Source organism: Rhipicephalus sanguineus, unplaced genomic scaffold (assembly GCF_013339695.2).
Source record: "Rhipicephalus sanguineus isolate Rsan-2018 unplaced genomic scaffold, BIME_Rsan_1.4 Seq821, whole genome shotgun sequence".
NCBI lineage: Eukaryota > Metazoa > Arthropoda > Arachnida > Ixodida > Ixodidae > Rhipicephalus > Rhipicephalus sanguineus.
Window position 1 is genome coordinate 109,082 of NW_023616063.1, and position 17,163 is coordinate 126,244.

Below are 17,163 nucleotides of genomic sequence, written 5' to 3' on the forward strand. Positions count from 1 at the left end.
GTACAAGCTAAAAGTCCCTAATAATTCACCTAGTGTTCGTGTCACTCTCTGAAGCCTGTTATGTCTTCAGTGATGCACTCATTATCCTCGTCCATCTGCTTACGCTAGTGTCGTGTATTTGCGTCTGCCTTTAAGCATGCACGATGACCGTCACGCACTTGCAGGTATCTGGCTGACACCATGGACTACCTACTTGGCTGCCTGCGGAGGGAGAGGGAGCGAAGCTGGGCGTTTCTCTCAATAGGACTGCTAGCGGTTGCTGTGGGTGAACATCTGTTGCCCTACCTTCCTAAGGTCATGGAAGTTATTCGTGTGTCCTTGCCCAGCAACAGCACACCATCCAAGTAAGTGGACCTTGCAAGGTTCATCCCAGATGATTTGCATCATGCACGGCTTGGAAGTGACCAAGGGTGCCATCTCTGCCTTGCAGGTGCTATTATTGTTATGCTTAACGATTACAGTCAGTCTCATTTTCGAAGGAGGGCCACTCGATCAGCTGTTGGAAATGCTGTGTAGCTCTGAGGCAACAAAAGGCTTATAGTTCAAGGGGCAAGGGAACTGTGATATTAGCCATGACATGAAAGCAGTTGTACGAGCACCCATGGGGATTTTTAGCTTTGCTGCACAGAGCTGCGCGATGTTCTGGTTCTCCTTACTTTGGCAAGTCTCTTTGATTATCCACTTCTGGCTACCTGCAGGCCGCCGGTGCCAGCCAGAGCGAGTTCTCTCAGGTACATTCACCTTTCTCTACAGGTCACCAGAACGTGCCAGGACAATTTTCACCTGGTAGCCCTCTGGAAGCTTTCTGGTGCACAAAAGTGAGATGAAAAGTGCTCGCTGTCACCATTATGGGGACTCAATGTATTGCAAGGCCTATTTTAAGCATAATGCCTATGATCATTCTTTAGGTACACATTTGTCTTAAAGGAGCACTGACACAAAATTTCGAAAGCGAGATAATGAGTGAAATAGATGTATGTGGAGCCATACACAAGGTCTACGAAATATCAAGGGCCAATATAGCCTAGAACATATTTAAAATCAATTTTAAAGTGCATGCCGCGCGACTGAGCGAGATGCGAGCGCCTCGTGACGCCGACATCAACGCGGCGGATATGTAAACAAACCTACGTCACAAGTTTGTGTTGGCTGGTTGCTGGTTGTGCCCTTGCACTTGTGCGCTTGTGCTACCTGTCATTTCTTCCTCCGTTCCTGCGGCTTTGCGTGTGCTGGTTGTGCTCCCTTCTGCTGTTCGCTCGTCGTGCCATTTGGCAGATGTTATGGTCCGCTCACGCTAGCGGCAAGCCTGCCGCAACGGCGTGGTGCCGCAAAACATAGGCCGTCGCCGCACGCGCGAGAGCTGTCCAATGTGCACGGCAAGCTTCTCCGGCGAGGTATTCGCGACTCCGAAACATGGCGCACTGCCAAAAGTGGTTGTCGTACACTTGACTCTATCAAGTGGCCGCCGTGCACTCGTAGCATGTAAGCTCCGAACTGATGCTTCAGTTTGTTTAGATTCATACCTTAAGCTTCGACAGCAATGTATTAATCCCGATTTCAGCGCCGTTTTTGAGAGCCATAGCAAATAATCGATGCTGTAGGGTAACGAGCTCGAAATGGGCGCTTCGAAGCTCGGGGGATATAGATAGCGTTTGTTAGTTTCTAATCCTCCATAGCTGGCGCCACATGACCTAGTGCCACCTTGGGGACACTTTATTTGGTCTTACGCGACGCCTTTTTAATGCCGGACAGACTAAAATGCTCTATTGACTGCTCGAACCATGCTGGCAACGACACGGACGACGTCGCACTTCTAGCGTGAAAAACGCGGATCAAAAAGCAAGCAGCTCGAAGCGTCCCGCGTCAGACGGACTGGCGTAGCAGACGAACCGCAATTGCGGCGCCCGCCGCACGCTCTCGCGCGTCGCCTACGTCACAATTTTGCGTGGTCACGTGGCCAACTATGTTTACCCGTCCTCCGGGAGTAGTGCTGCCTAGCTCGGTGCTCTTTGAAACCAAAACTGTGACTGGGCGCTCTAAAAACGTCTCTAAATAAATAACCGTCACGCACTTGCGCAGCGCAAACGAGGTTTGCAGCCGTGAAAAGTGGATCATAAGCTATCTATTGGAACAAAAAAAAAACAAGGTGCAAAATTTTTGTGTCAGTGCTCCTTTAACCTAATTTAGAAACAACAACTTTTTTTTGCGATGCATTTTTAAGTCATAGTTTTGAGCATTCCAAAAAACTTCGCGTGCGGCTTGTGGGGCTCAAAATTTCTTTTTTGCAAAAAAATTTTTTTCGAAAAAATCGCCCCATCCCGTAGTGCAGTGTTACCAGTTAGACTGCAAACCTCACTTCTCTTATCTTATCCTTTTTTGATATGTTTGTGAAGTATAGCTTTTGAAATAGTGGCCTAAATAAATATTTTTTAACCTACAGTCACTAGGTTTTAACTTTCTTTCTGAAGTGCAACAGACCTGACCAAATTCAGTGCCATGGTTCTTGAGAAAAACAGCTTTAATTGTGAGGTATTTAGATGGGAGCTAAGTATCCTCATCAAGGGAACGGACAACCAATCGTTATGATACCTATTTTCTTTTGCACAGCGGAAAGGTTGCGAGGCACTGTCTATCGATGGAATGGTAGGGCAGAAAATGCTGCTTAACATTTTTTATCAGAATTTTTTTATCTGCAGTGTCGACACATACATGCAACACATGTTGCAAGCAGGGGTAGGTGAGCATGGTAGCAATTATACACTGGCAAACAAGTGAGGCCCTTCCAATGAAGTCCGTTGTAGCGGTTCATGTTGTGCGATATGCCATATGCATGCATGCATGCACCAAAGCTCTGCACGGGTGTTTGGTTCCACATGTTGTTGTGAAGGCACCTCTCACCGTCAACTCCTCATAGTAAGCGTAGAATAAAGTGGAGAGAATTTTAAGCATGTATTACAGTGCACCTAAACAAGAACAGACTAATCCAAATGACTCTTTTGGGTAGTACCAACATTTGTCCATCAAACGGTGTGACTTACTGCTTTTCGTGACTTTCAAGCACAATTTAAAAATACAAATCTTATTCAAATCATAAAAAAAAAGATGCTGTGATTCAAGGTCTTTCCATTTCTACTAAGGTCTAATCACACTTTCTGGCTTTTTGTCAGTCTCTTTAAGAGATGTTCTTCATGCACATTGTGTTAGTATATCATTGTATGCAAGATTTATTATTATTATATTTTTTGTTGTTCTTCTAGGAAAAAAGGTCCTGTGTTGGATCCTGCAGTTTTCACATGTATCAGTTTGCTAGCGAGAGCCAACCAAAGTAGCATCGCCAGTGATCTGAAAGACCTACTAGACCCCATGCTCAATACTGGCCTCAGGTTTGTCTTCATTTATCAGTTTCCAGTGGTTCTGAAATGGTAGCGTGCAGGTCCTTAAGATCTGTGCATGCCTTTGTAGAGAGCATATGGCGGATGAACTGATTATGCGACGAGATGTCCGTGCGGTATGGTTGTTTATTCTCCGTTGACCGAGCTGCGAGAGGGAAGAGGAAAGAGACTAAAGGGAAAGCGTACACCAGAGCACAGTGTAAGAAATGATGCACAAAGTAAGGTTCATGGCACAGAGCTAATGTTATGTGCGTGTGCAGAGGCGCAAGAATATAAACACAACTTGGGCTTGCGAGTTCCGACGCTCGCCACACCTTCACCGAGGCACTGGTTAAACGTGAAGCCTATGAGGAGGACCTCTTGCCTGTGTCTCCTATTGTTATGTCGGAAAAAAGAAAGTTTGGTTTGGGTTCAGTCCACTCTATTTTCATTCCAGTTGAGCTGCAGTACGAAAAAAATGAGTATTGATAACCGTAAGGGAATTAATTTGCAACTCTGAATGAGTTCACAGACTGGTTCAGTAAAGTAAAGTTTATGGCCCCATGCTGCACGGTTTGCTACTAGACGGTACGCAATCAGTAAGTGGTAAAAATGGGCAGACAGCAGTGGGTGCTTTTATGTGCATATAAATTAAGCTTAAAGGGACCGACAACTGATTTTTATCGACCCATTTTTTTACGACGCGACAGAAAGCTCACCCTTCGCAGTGTTGTAGCTGCAGTAGTTAATCCCAAAGCCATAGTTATTTACAAGCGTATTTTTCGATCTGAAGGCTCTAAACACGGATGTGCTCCTCCAGCTTTGCTAAGAATTGATAGCGATGCCGCCAGCCCTTTTCACGATTTGTGAAAGATTGTTGTTCTGCTTTGCAGGAGTTCCTGTAACTATGCTTAACCACCTTTATTTATAGCTTTTCAACTATTTTGAAAATAACAAGCTGTTACATGAGAGTGATGTGGCATTATACACCTTCCCTGTATTTGTACAGCGTTGTGTGCGCATGCGTCCAAGGTTGCCTGCACCTATGTCATGGGGGCTTATCCCGGTGTCGTTACTCTCTCGATGCACGAGCCAAGCCAAGTAGAGCTGTGCGAATAGCAAAATTTTGGGTGCGAAGCGATCGAATAATAAAGATTGAGTGCGAATCGAATCGAATAATTTCGAATAATTTTCGAATATTCTTAAACATTTTTCGAATAATTCGAAGTGAAATTACAGAAAAGTGCAGAGAATCCCTAAGTAGTTCTTGTGAGATGGCAACATGAAAGTGTTTCTTTCGCTAGGTTTATGAAACACGGTAGGGTCATATTTCATAGTTGTCTTTCTATCAGAGTGAGGCAATGTAGAGGCCGAATTGCATTTATGTACATGATTTGGTGCAACCAAGTGTTGCCGACAACACTTTACACGGGATAGGCAAGATGCCATTTCCTCAGCCCTCCTCTTTCAACTTCTGTGGAAGCCCGATTGAGTTGCAGAGAAGGGTGTGCTCCCTTCAAGTCCGAGTTCCAAATCTGCCTCGTAGTGTCGATATATAAGAACATCTGAAATTTTGGATGCTAAAAAGCTTCGGCGGTCCGTTTTTCGGACTTCCTGCCCATTTCAGGTCCAAAACAGCATTAATTGAGCCCCCAACTCTAACACATCTTTCATCCCTATTGGAACCAGCGTTTTCTTGAGTTACTACATTTGCGACCGTAGCGAGCTTGAAAGGCAGCTTTGCCGCAATGCAGGGGTGTGATGAGGTGAAGCATATTGAAAATCTAGGGACCACTTCAAACGGACGTTGACTGTCTCTTGGCTAAGTTCGACCGAAACGGACCTTGAAAGGCAGCTTTGCCGCAATACGGGGGGTGATGAGGTGACGCATATTGAAAATCTAGGACCGTTCCAACCGGACTTTGTCTCTTGGTAAGTTCGACCGTAACGGAGCTTGAAAGTCAGCTTTGCCGCAATACGAGAGTGTTAATGAGGTGAAGCATATTGAAAATCTGAAGGGGTCCTTTCAATCGGACGTTGACTGCATTTGTCTTGGGAAGTCGAATAGTTCGAATAGTAAAACTTCAGTGCGAATCGAATCGAATAGCAAACACTATTCGAAAAATATTCGAAATTTCGAATATTCGCACACCCCTAAAGCCAAGTCATCGAAAACGTTACTACGCATATGCGCGGCCGTGCCGAGTAGCAGCACGCGTCATTTCTGAGACGAGTTGTAAGTAGCAAAACTATGTCGCTCCAAAATACTAGCGACCTGGAAAACTGCGTGCAGACGCATGAGCACGCTGAAAAGTTGCCCAAGACGCTCTGACGAGCATGGGATCATTACGTCACACGAAGGCAGCACCACTTTAATGCATACTACTAACGCAGGCCTATATGTACATTATTATGGAGTAATACCTTTTAATATAAAGAAACGAACAATATTTCAATACTAACAAAAAAATCGTCGACCGCATACAGCAATCAATGTCACCGTGGCCGTCTTCATCGGATCATCATGTATTTGCCGCCAGAGGCGCCAGGTCATTTTCGCGACTTTCAATTAAGAAATAAAAATATAAATTCATCTCTCACGAAAAAAACAGGGTTGGTTTTAGTCAATGCGATGGACAACGTTTACATCAGTGGAGTCAACTCATTTCATATTCTGGGCAGTTGTCGGTCCCTTTAACGTTGAGCAGCTACAGCAGCTATACAGTTAAAGATGGCCATCTCAGGCTTCGGCATCACAAGGGGGTGCAGCATGTGTTGTGGCACCTCGACTCATCTGTTTCTACAAAGGCTCTCTCCTGCATTTCCTTTTATTATTATTTATGCTGAGTGTGGCAGAACAGTGGAAGTATGTAGGAGCATTCTAGTAGTTTAATTACGAACATGTACCTTGGAGAATTAAAGACAGTTGAATATCAAATCTAACAGTGAAATAAAATGGAACATTTGCCAAGAGGCGAATATGTTGAATATTTGCAGTTTTCAAAGAACACAGATAAGAACGGTAGGTCACAGATACATGTGCTCCTTTAAAGGGACACTAGAGGCAAATATTAAGTCGACGTTGATTGTTGAAATAACAGTCCAAAAACCTCGTAGTGCTACTGTTGTGCCAAGGAAGTGCTTATTTTGAAATAAAATCATGTTTTAGTGGTACGCATCGCGTTAGCGCACGTCAAATCACCCGCCTGAAAGCGGGTGTTTCTCAGGTCACTGCTGCCGTGCCCAATGCTGCCCGCCTTTACTGCATGGCGGCATGCGCCATTCGGGCATCCGGCAACATCACATGCATGCGGCATTTTGTCGAACTTTCTGTCAGAGCAACTTTCACGAGTGCGCAAAACACATGCAGCAGTACGCGATACCGAAACTACCACTGAGACACGACCGCGTGAGCGAAGCAGGGTGCCAGGTGAAGCACAGTTCGGCGAAAACTGAACCTTTGAACCACGCGCCGTTTCCCATGGCAACGCCAAAGAGGTTCTTTTTTCCATGAATCAAACAGAAACGAACAAGCAGCATTTTATTACGTCTCTTGATGCACGGAAGGTTCTTTTTTTATTGCAGCTAGTTTGATTATATGTGATTAATTGTAGTCGAACTTTCTTACGTCATCGTGATCATTTCCAAAATGTGCCGCTCGTGGCGTTCATCGTGTGATACATTTAGCTTAATTTCTCGGTAAGTAGGGCACTGCTGTTGATAATATATTCCCGTTCTAGATGTTGTCATACATTGAGCTTTCACTCTGACATAAATTATTATTTGCCTTTAGTGTCCCTTTAAAGAGTTCCTTTATACACTACAGCACTCCGCATCGTGCATCGACTTGTCTGAACTGTCAAAAAATAAATAAATAAATAAATAAAATTCATTGGGATTTTTCTTTGAGATCTGGGCCACCAAGCGTTGAAAGTGCAGCAGCAATAATGTTAGTGACAAGTATATCGTACCATCTGTCGCCTAACTGGGACATTGACCATAAGCTAGCTACGGTGGCGCACAGTTCAAAAGATCTGTTGCAGACCTAATTAGTGTTCAAACTAAGGAGCTTTTGCAATACACGGCATTTCATGGAGCACAGGTGGACTGTGCCTCTTGGATTGTGCAAACATTTGAATTAATATTGGGTCAATCGGCAAGCATTTTACGATAGATTTTGCTGTAACCATCAGTCACTCGAATTAATATTAACATTGTGTTGGGCTGCATGGTGCATTAAATTCAGTATGTTTCCTAAAAAGGCGGCATGTACATACGGTCGTTTTTCATCCTTTGCACACTGGTCCTAATATGCAGACTTGATCCGGTAAATATGTCTGAGGAAAATAGTCGTATAAGCATGTGAACCCCTGGATGAATGTGCCTGATGAGGGCATTGTTTGTTGCAGCCCAGCACTGACAGCTGCCTTGCAGGAAGTATCGCTGCGCATTCCCCAGTTGAAGCGAGATATTCAGGATGGCCTACTCAAGATGCTGTCCTGTATACTGATGCAGCGTCCACTCAAGCACCCTGGTGTGCCCAAGCACATGCATGCAGCTCAGCCTAGTCCAGGTCTGCCCATGCTTTATACTCTGGGAATGAGAGCCAGCACTGTGCTTGCCTCCTAAGCTTGCTAGGGCAGTTGACACTGGGGTTTCCTCTTGCCTTAGCTTGTACGACTATAGTTGACGCACTCAGGCTAGGCCTAGTGTGCATGCATAATCTTGCAAACCGCAATTAAGCTTTGCAGCGGGATTCTCTAGGCACAGATATGCTAGAAGAATTCTTCCAAGTGGAACTGTGTAGAAACTCACTGCCTCCAACTTTTCAGTACAAACATGCCTGCTTGCTGTACTCATTAAAAAGTTCATTATTCAATCTTAGTTAATTGGGTATCTGACAGCGATAATTATTGTCTCACTTTGTGTCCCTGTGCATAAAAAACCTATCTGCAAAGGTGGTTTTCACGTACCTCCCAGTGCTGAACTTTAAGAAAACCATAGAGCTTAACACCTTCGTGGACAGAGACTTGTGGAGTTCAGCGGTGCTGTAATATGGGATGCACTCCCTCACAGACTAGCCAAAACTTTTTGCAATGCTTCAAAAACATGTTTTGTGAATGCTGACATGGTTTTTTCATTTGTGTCCCCTTTTGTCATAATATAGTATTTTGTTTGTCCTTTTTTCCCCTGTTAATACGCTTTAATATTGTGTGTTTACATTGTACCATACAATAAGTACGCTGTTCTGCATATGTCTGTTTTGTTGGGTTTATCTTATATTTTCCATGTAAAAATGCTTTAGCAACATGAATTTAAGTTGTCTTTTAAAATACAGTTAAACCTGCTTATAACGAACCTCCATATAACAAATTCCTGGATATAACGAAGTTTTTCTATTCCCTGCCATTACTCCATAGAAGCACAGGTATTTGAGACCTCTACGTAACGCAGTGGCAGCAGGAGACCCCCTCAAAATAACGAATTTTCCCCGCCGATGACCTGAAGGTGTTGGCCCAAATTTTGTCATTTTTGTGTGAGCAGCAGCCCTAAGCACCTTCTCCGCCGCGACGGAATGCGAAGCGGCGGCGTCGCGCTTGGCGCGCTCGAAGGCACGGCGACTGCGAGGCGAGAGCGAGCACACGTGTGCATGCGTGCGAGCGAGTGTACGCGAGGCGGGCCTGCATCCCTTGATCCGGCGATCTTGCCACCGCGGGCGTGACTTTTCCGAACCCTCCCCTCAAACCTGATCTCGCCGCTTGCTGCAGCTGGCCTAGCTTGCTCCTTTTTGCCGAAGAGAGAGAGAAAAAAACGCGCTGGCAGCACCACTCTTTGGTTACAGTGCTTCACTCTGCACTTCACTTCACTAACCTGACACTAGGTGACACTACTTAAAAAGGAAAAAAGAAGAAAAAGAGGGAGTTGCAGCAGAGCCTGCAGCGCTGTGGCTTTCCGCATTCTCCGTTTCTGTCTGTTGGTTTTCTTCGGTACGACGCCATCGTGTCGCTCACTCTTAGTTTCCGACGCCTCGCGCTTGTGCGAACCGACACGCGACCACACACCCAGTACCTGTTGTCACAATCGAAGGATGAGTGCTTCGACAAAGAAACGCAAGATACTGGCTCTTGAGGACAAAATGGCCATCTTGGATGCCGTTTCTAGAGGCCAAAAAAACAAGGATGTCGCTGCCAAATTTCAAGTAGGTGTGTGCGAATATTCGAAATTTCAAATATTTTTCTAATAGTGTTTGCTATTCTATTCAATTCGCACTGGAATTTTACTATTCGAACTTCCCAAAAACAAATACAGTCAACGTCTAATTGAAAGTGACCCCTTCAAATTTTCAATATGCTTCACCTCATTACACTCGTATTGCGGCAAAGCTGCCTTTCAAGCTCCGTTATGGTCGAACTGTGTCAAGACACAGTCAACGACCGATTGGAAGTGGTCCCTAGAGTTTCAATATGCTTCACCTCATCACACCCCGGTACTGCGGCAAAGCTGCCTTTCAAGCTCTGCTACGGTCGCAAATGTATTAACTCAAGAAAACGCTTGTTCCAATATGGAGGTGAAAGATGTGGCAGAGGTGGGGGCTCAATTAATGTTGTTTTGGACCTGAAATTTGGGCAGGAAGTCCGAAAAATCAGAAGCCGAAGCTTTTTAGCATCCAAAATTTCAGATGTTCTTATATATCGACGTCTACGAGGCAGATTTGGAACTTCGGACTTGAAGGGAGCACACCCTTGTCCGCCACATCAGTTGGGCTTCCACAAAAAGTTGAAACAGGAGGAGAGGCCGAGGAAATGGCGTATTTGCCTATCACGTGTAAAATGTCAGCAACATTTTGGCTGCACCAAATCATGTACATAAATAGAATTCGGCCTCTACATTGCCTCATTCTTGATAAGACAACTATGAAACACCACCCCAACCAGTGCTTCATCAACCTAGTGAAAAGAAACACTTTCATGTTGCTATCTCATAAGAATATGCTTAGGAATCCTCTCTAACTTTTTTTCTGCAATTTCGCTTCAAAGTATTCGAAAAATATTCTAGAAATATTCTAGAAATATTCGAAAAATATTCGATTCGATTCGCACTCACACTTCAGTATTCGAATTCGCTTCGCACCCAAAATCTTGCTATTCGCACAGCTCTACAAATTTGGCATCCCAGCTAGTTCTTTGTTGATGATTTTAAACGCGAAAGATGCGATTCGCAGCACTGTGGAGCATGGCACAGACAGGAAAAAGAAGAAGTTGAAGTCGTCAACATACGCCGACGTCGACAAAGCTGTGTTCACATAGTTTATGGACATGCGAGCACGAAACGTACGCATCAGCACCGCTCCTGGGCTGCAATGATTTAAAAGGCAGTAACGGGTGGCTCGAAGGTTTTAAACGCAGGTACGGGATTGTTGGCAAAGTGATCAGTGGCGAGTCCTGCTCTGCGGATATAGATGGCGCCGACTTGTGGATCCAACACAAACTACCGGGTATTTTGGAGTGCTACGAAGCATCGGATGTGTACAATGCTGACGAAACGGCTCTTTTCTACGAGTTGCTTCCGAACCATACCCTTATGCTTAAAGGACCTCTGCCACGGCGGTAAACAGAGCAAACATCGTTTGACTGTTCTACTGTGCACGAATTCAGACTGAAGCAACAAGCGAGTTCCACTGGTCATCGGCAAAAGTGCTCGACCTAGGTGCTTCAAAGGAACCCACAGCATGCCCGTAAAATATGTGGCGAACACGAAAGCCTGGATGTCGCGCGACATATTTAGTGAGTGGCTGACGGATTTCGACAATGACGTCAAGAGGCAAGGACGCAAGATTTGTCTGTTCATAGACAATTGCACTGCACACCACATAGAGGGGCTCGAGCTCTCCAACATTGAACTGCAGTTTTTACTCGCGTACTGCACCGTTTTGCTGCACATCGCTCATTCAGCCCCTTGATAAAGGAATTATTAAAAGTGTCAAGTGCTCATACCGTCGGCGACTAATCCAAAAACTGCTCCTGAACATTCATCTGCAGCGAGATATGAAGGTAGACATTGCGCAAGCAATTGAGATGCTTGAAGCGTCCTAGCAAGAAACAAGTGCTGAAATTGTCACGAACTGCTTCTGCAAGGCCCATATCTCAACAGAGGTTCAGGTGGTTCAGGCTGAGGAAATCGACGCCGGAGAGGAGGAGCCTTCATGCCCGCCTGATCTCGCCGAAGCTTGGATTTCGTTGTGCACGAATGGAGGCGCCCCGGATGATGTGCAGATTTGTGATTTTTTACATGCGGACAACTGCGCTGTCACAACTGAGGAGATGACGGATGAGGCTCTGGCAGAAACTGTCCGAGACCGCAGTGATGACAACGGACCTTGGGAGGACGACTCGGCACGCGCTTTGCCCTCCGCAAAGGAGGTGCTGGACGTCATCGACCTTTAGCGCCGCGCCGCGGGCTTGCTGGACGATGACGGAGCAGCATTGTGTTCATTGATGTCGTACGAATGGTCAGTGCTGCCGTCTATCGAGAACAAACAACAAAGCAAAATCACGCAGTTTTTTGCCTCGAAATAAATGTTTTTAGTGAGTTCTGCCGTCTGTTACTTTTTTTCTTACTTAAGCGTTCCTTTTTCGACTGTTCTTGTGGAACCTCAATATAACGAAATCCTCTTTATAACGAAGTTTTTTGGGAATTTGTCAATTTCGTTATATCCCTGTTTAACTGTAAGTGTGCTGTTCTTTTTATGTCTACTTTGTTATTGGACCCCAAACTAGCCGCCAAGGCTATGAAACAGTATTGTCTGTATGCAGGGAATAAAAGAAAAAGAAATATAATAACAAGTGCAGTGGTTTTATGTGAGGCACACCGTTGTGGAGGCCTCTGGAAACGTCGACCACCTGAGGTTCTTTAATGTGAACCTACACCTCTGTCATTTCTCCTCGATCGAAATGTCATCACTGGGGCCGGGATTGAACCCACATCTTTCGGGTCTGTAGCCAAATGCTGTAACCACTGTACCACCGAGGTGACCATGCCATCCTCTGAATGATTCGTGATGCAGTAATGGATCTTGCTCATAAAAAATGGCCACCGTAAATAGAGGTGCCTAATTCAGGTTGTTGCACACTTTGACATGATTTTAGAGCACAGCTCTTTTGTTTTTGTGGCACAAGACAGTTTTTGATGTTGCACATTCATCGGGCTAAGCTTTATTTTTTACATTACTGAAATTAGTTCTTTTCATACAGCCAAATTATTCAAGACAGTTTTTGATGTTGCACATTCATCGGGCTAAGCTTTATTTTTTACATTACTGAAATTAGTTCTTTTCATACAGCCAAATTATTCGAACATTCTTGCAGCACTTTCTGTGTTAAAAATGAATCTTTCAGAAAAAATATGGCTGATCCCTCCGTCATAGGAATCGGTATAACACGAAAGTGAAACGTGTCTTCACAGGAGTAGTGCTTATTGTGTAGTGATACATGAGAGCTTGTACAAGGTCTATTCGTGCTTGGCAGCTATAGCACCGTTTGGTGTGAATGCACCCATGTTGACGCCTAGTTCGTATAGGTTCGTAGCTTGAGCTGCAAATGCGTGCGTCCCGCTAGCCTCTGTCTCGTTCCACTGAGGCACGACATTCGCCCGTCGAAATCGTGTCCTTTCTGCAACGTGTATTGCAGCAGCTTTGTTGGTCGGTGCTCTCGCAATCGAAGTAGTCGGCGGCAGGGAAATCCCATTGGTGCATGTGGAAGCTGCACTACTCCGATGAGCCGGCGCACGCTAAGACAAAGCGAAAGGCAAAGAACGTATCTGCGTCTAGGGTGCCTCGGTGATGCCAGTGCGGCCAGTGTCCTTCGCTGGTATCGAGACACTTTAACCATGACCTCTGATATCATGCGCAATCTCGGAGTAAGCGCTAGTAAGTGTCGATCGTGATGCATTACTTCTTTTCACCTCTCGCAGATGGCGGCACTGCCCCGTCTCGCCCCGCGTACCTACACTGCCAACAAAGAGCACCGTGCGAGAGAGAATGTGTGAAAGATATAAGGCGTGTTTGTGACGTGTCCAGCATCTGCCAAGGTGGCTTAGTTGGTTTACCGTCGCGGCCGCTACGTTGTGGGTTCGATTCCCAGCGGCGGATCTTTTTCTTAGATTTTTTATTTCTCACCTGTTGGCGTCCATTTTATCAATGTCATCCGTAACGGATGTACTTGGTGGACCCCGGCGTAAAACACTTTCGTGTTAAAAAAGAATTTTGATTTAACGAAGTTTTGATATAACAAAGTAGATTGACGATTTTAGTGAGTGTTATAACGGGGTTCAACCTGTGCAGGCAGACCAAAATAAGTGAGAATAAGAGCTTGTTATATTCTAAAGTATGTTTTTTGCAGTTCTATTGTATTGGGTGCAGACTGTATAAAGGGGTTCATGAAGTCTGCACTTGGCGTCGTTATGTTAAAATTCACTCTTTGCGGACCACTTCTATTCTATGCAGAAGTGGACCACAAAAAATGTCAGCATGATTGGGCTGTCACCGAATTTCAATAAATTGTGGAACTTGATTTCAACCTCAACCATTGCCCATAGTGGAACAGCACCAAACCATGCTGTGTTCTTCCCACATTCCAATGAATGCAGCATCAAAGCTTGTCAGATGCCACAAAGAATGAAGCTTTCCTTTGTGACAACTTTGTTCACTGCTGTTGCAGGCTCAGTTTTGCAACATCACATGCTCATCTTGTCTAAAAAATGGAGTAAGATACCGTGCAGCATTGGAAATTTTGGTGGCCACTATGCGTTGGTTCAACAGAAGTTCTTCCTTGGGGTATCGACATATTTGCACAGCGCTAAGTGAATGAGGACGTATGAAAGGACACAACACTTAGCGCCTGTGTTGTGTCCTTTCATATGTCCTCGTACACTTAGCGCTGTGCAAATATGTTGATTCTAAATCACCAACTAACCCATGCTGCCGTTCTATCCTTGGGGTAGATATTGGGGTGACAGGTAACTGTGAGCAGCCCCCAGAGTTCATCAGCTGCTTGTGGCAGGAGCAGTGCACTTTTATTTGTGGCAAAAGTGTGTTAGCTCCACTTGCTTTCTCAGGGTCCTTTTCTTCAGCTAGTTGAGGGTACATTCTTTTGGCTTGGAGCCACAACATTGAAATAAGGAAGAAATAACTAAGAAAAATGTATGGAAGCAACCGTACATGATGCTTTCAAGTGTGATACACAATCTGACTTGCAAGCCTGGGCAACTATGCAAGCAAATATTCACTTGGGCAGTTAGCCTTCACTAATTAGGTATCAACATTAACAGAAAAAAGTTGCTAGCTTGCAGCAGTCTCTTGTAAGTAAAACACTATCGCACTGTCATATCTCGTTGGCCATTTTTAGTTATCTTGGCCCGAGTTACCTGGATCACACTGTGTACAATACAGTGAATCATCATTCTCTCACAAGATGACCAAAATTTCTTTCTCGTGAAAAATGTCACTGATAAAAAGAGAACGGACCTGCCGCTGTTTGATCCGATCTACTTAGAAAAATAACCTGTCTGTTTGTTAATTTTGCACATTGCGACAAATGACTAACATACATATTTCAGGAGGAGAATAACAAAAATATTTCCATAGGCACAGCTGCTCTAAATTTTATTGCTAGAGGTGAGACAGATTTTGAGTGATTGCTTGTTTGTTTGTGTTATGTTTACGTTATGTAATTAATCATGTGGTAAAAGGTGAACTTGTATCATTATTCTTTTATGAGGTTTGGATTACTAGTATGCTTTCTGTTATTGTTTGCTTTATTGTAACATTTTCTTGAAATTTTGCAGAAAGCTCCGATGTTGCAACTATTTCGCTTGCTTTGAAGACCTTGGGTAGCTTTGACTTTCAGGGTGAGTGTGGCAACATGGTTCTGTGCAATTGCATTGAAACTGCATTTTCTAAAACTTAGCAAGGCATTGATTTTATGAAATACACAATGAGCATCTTCAGCTCTCTAAGAAACAGTGATGACATTTTGAAATGGGCCTAGCAAAGAGTAGATACCACGGGACAAAACACGAGAGAAGGACACCCTATCTGCTAATCATGTCGAATTTAGGTTGACATGGCAAACTAACAGCATTCTTTCCTGTGAGTTGTGCAAATGGAGCATTGCCCTTTATATCTGTAGTAAAACATATAACCTGTTACAGGTTGTCCCTTAGCACTCTGCTAATAAAACATTGCGTCTTGTTGCTCCTGACATTTCAGGACGCACACTGACAAGCTTTGTCAAGCATTGCGCTAATACGTACCTCACAAGTGAGCACAAAGAAATACGGCTGGAAGCAGTTCGAACGTGCTGCTGCCTTCTCTCACCAGCATTGCAGGTGAGCACACATTTGCCTTCATTTCTCTCACTCCAAGAGTTTTATTTTGATGAAGTAGTCTTAAAATTGAAATTAAGTTAGCAGTACCTGGGGAACTGTCAAGTCATGAACTGAGATGGCCTAATAGCACCATTGTCTGCCTTTTCCATAGCTTGCCCGAAGATAAATTTTTTGATATAAAGCAAAATCAAAGCAATGAGTGAAATTAGTATTGAGTAAAGTTAAAACAAATAATCGAGGGATTTCCATAAAAATTTTGGCACGTGCCAGATGTGGGTGAGGGTGAAACAATTAGGTGGTTTACTTGGCAAGTAAAGAACAGCGTCACCTCTGGAGTCACTTTATATTTAGGGTGCTCTTAAATTATGCGTAAGGTACTCTTAAATTAGAGGACGTCATCATGTGACATCACCTAATGTGACACGTCATGATGACGTCATAGTGACATCACAAATTTTGGCAATCTGTGACGTCTGATCATGTGACTTCTTGCATCATTCATGTTGACGCTGCTGTTGACTGTCACTTTTCTCATTTGATGAGGCATAAAAGGCTTTCGCATAACAGCATAGAAAACATATCTCTCAGGCCAGCTAGAAAGAAGTGTTAGGTGTTGCAGCGATCCCAGCTACTCACAATCTTCCGATGAACTGAATAAATTAATTTGCATTAATTATCCTGATAGTTAATTGTTATGCTCAGATATCCACTAGAGCCATTGATTTCCATTTTTCAGAAGACTTTTTATGAATATTTGGAAGTAAGTGCTTGACCAGATATGCTTGGAAAAGAAACAAGAGTGTCACACGGTACTCATGCCTCTAAAAAATTTTAAAGACTCATGTGCCCTGTTAGCTAAGAAAATGCGGCTTCTTGTCTTCATATGCCAAAGAATGTTGACCAAACTGAAAAGCTTTAGTAGAATAGTACTTCAGTCACACCATAAAGTAGTCTGAGGAGGGACATCTCTAAAGACACTGTATTGCTTCATGTGCAACGCATTTCTTATGTGGTTTCAAGAACTTATTATGTGATGACTGGCTGTATCTGTCAACATTAGCTTCTTACCTCACGACTTCCTTTCACTTGTCGTGTGGAACACTCTTTCAAACCTTGCCAACAGAGATAGTTTGATGCCTATGAAGACCAGTGGCTTCATTAAAAACATGTTTAGAGTTTCTCAGTGGCTGGTGCTTTCATCTTTTGGCTTGTAGTGACTGGGTTCTATTAAAAGTCAACTAGTTGCTGTATTTCTACGTCTGTTGTTCCGCTAGTTTTTCCTCCAGATAATTTTTGTCTGTTTACAGAACATGAAAGCAACTGGCAAATACAGCCCTTCCCTCATGGATGATGTCCAGAGAGTGCTTGGAAAATTGTTGCTGGCTGGTGTGACGGACACTGGTAATCT

The 17,163-nt window shown here is 44.1% G+C and overlaps 1 protein-coding gene across 1 annotated transcript in view; it reads left to right on the top strand.

Annotated features, from left to right (window-relative positions):
* The window catches only part of LOC119378398 (serine/threonine-protein kinase mTOR), a gene marked incomplete at its 3' end in the record, with an annotated part of 39,974 nt that overhangs the window by 9,611 nt on the left and 13,200 nt on the right, over positions 1-17,163 (top strand). The window contains 6 exon segments of the mRNA XM_037647556.2: positions 165-344; positions 3,258-3,383; positions 7,781-7,944; positions 15,213-15,275; positions 15,637-15,755; positions 17,063-17,156. Of these exon segments, the coding sequence (XP_037503484.1) occupies positions 165-344; positions 3,258-3,383; positions 7,781-7,944; positions 15,213-15,275; positions 15,637-15,755; positions 17,063-17,156 (746 nt within the window).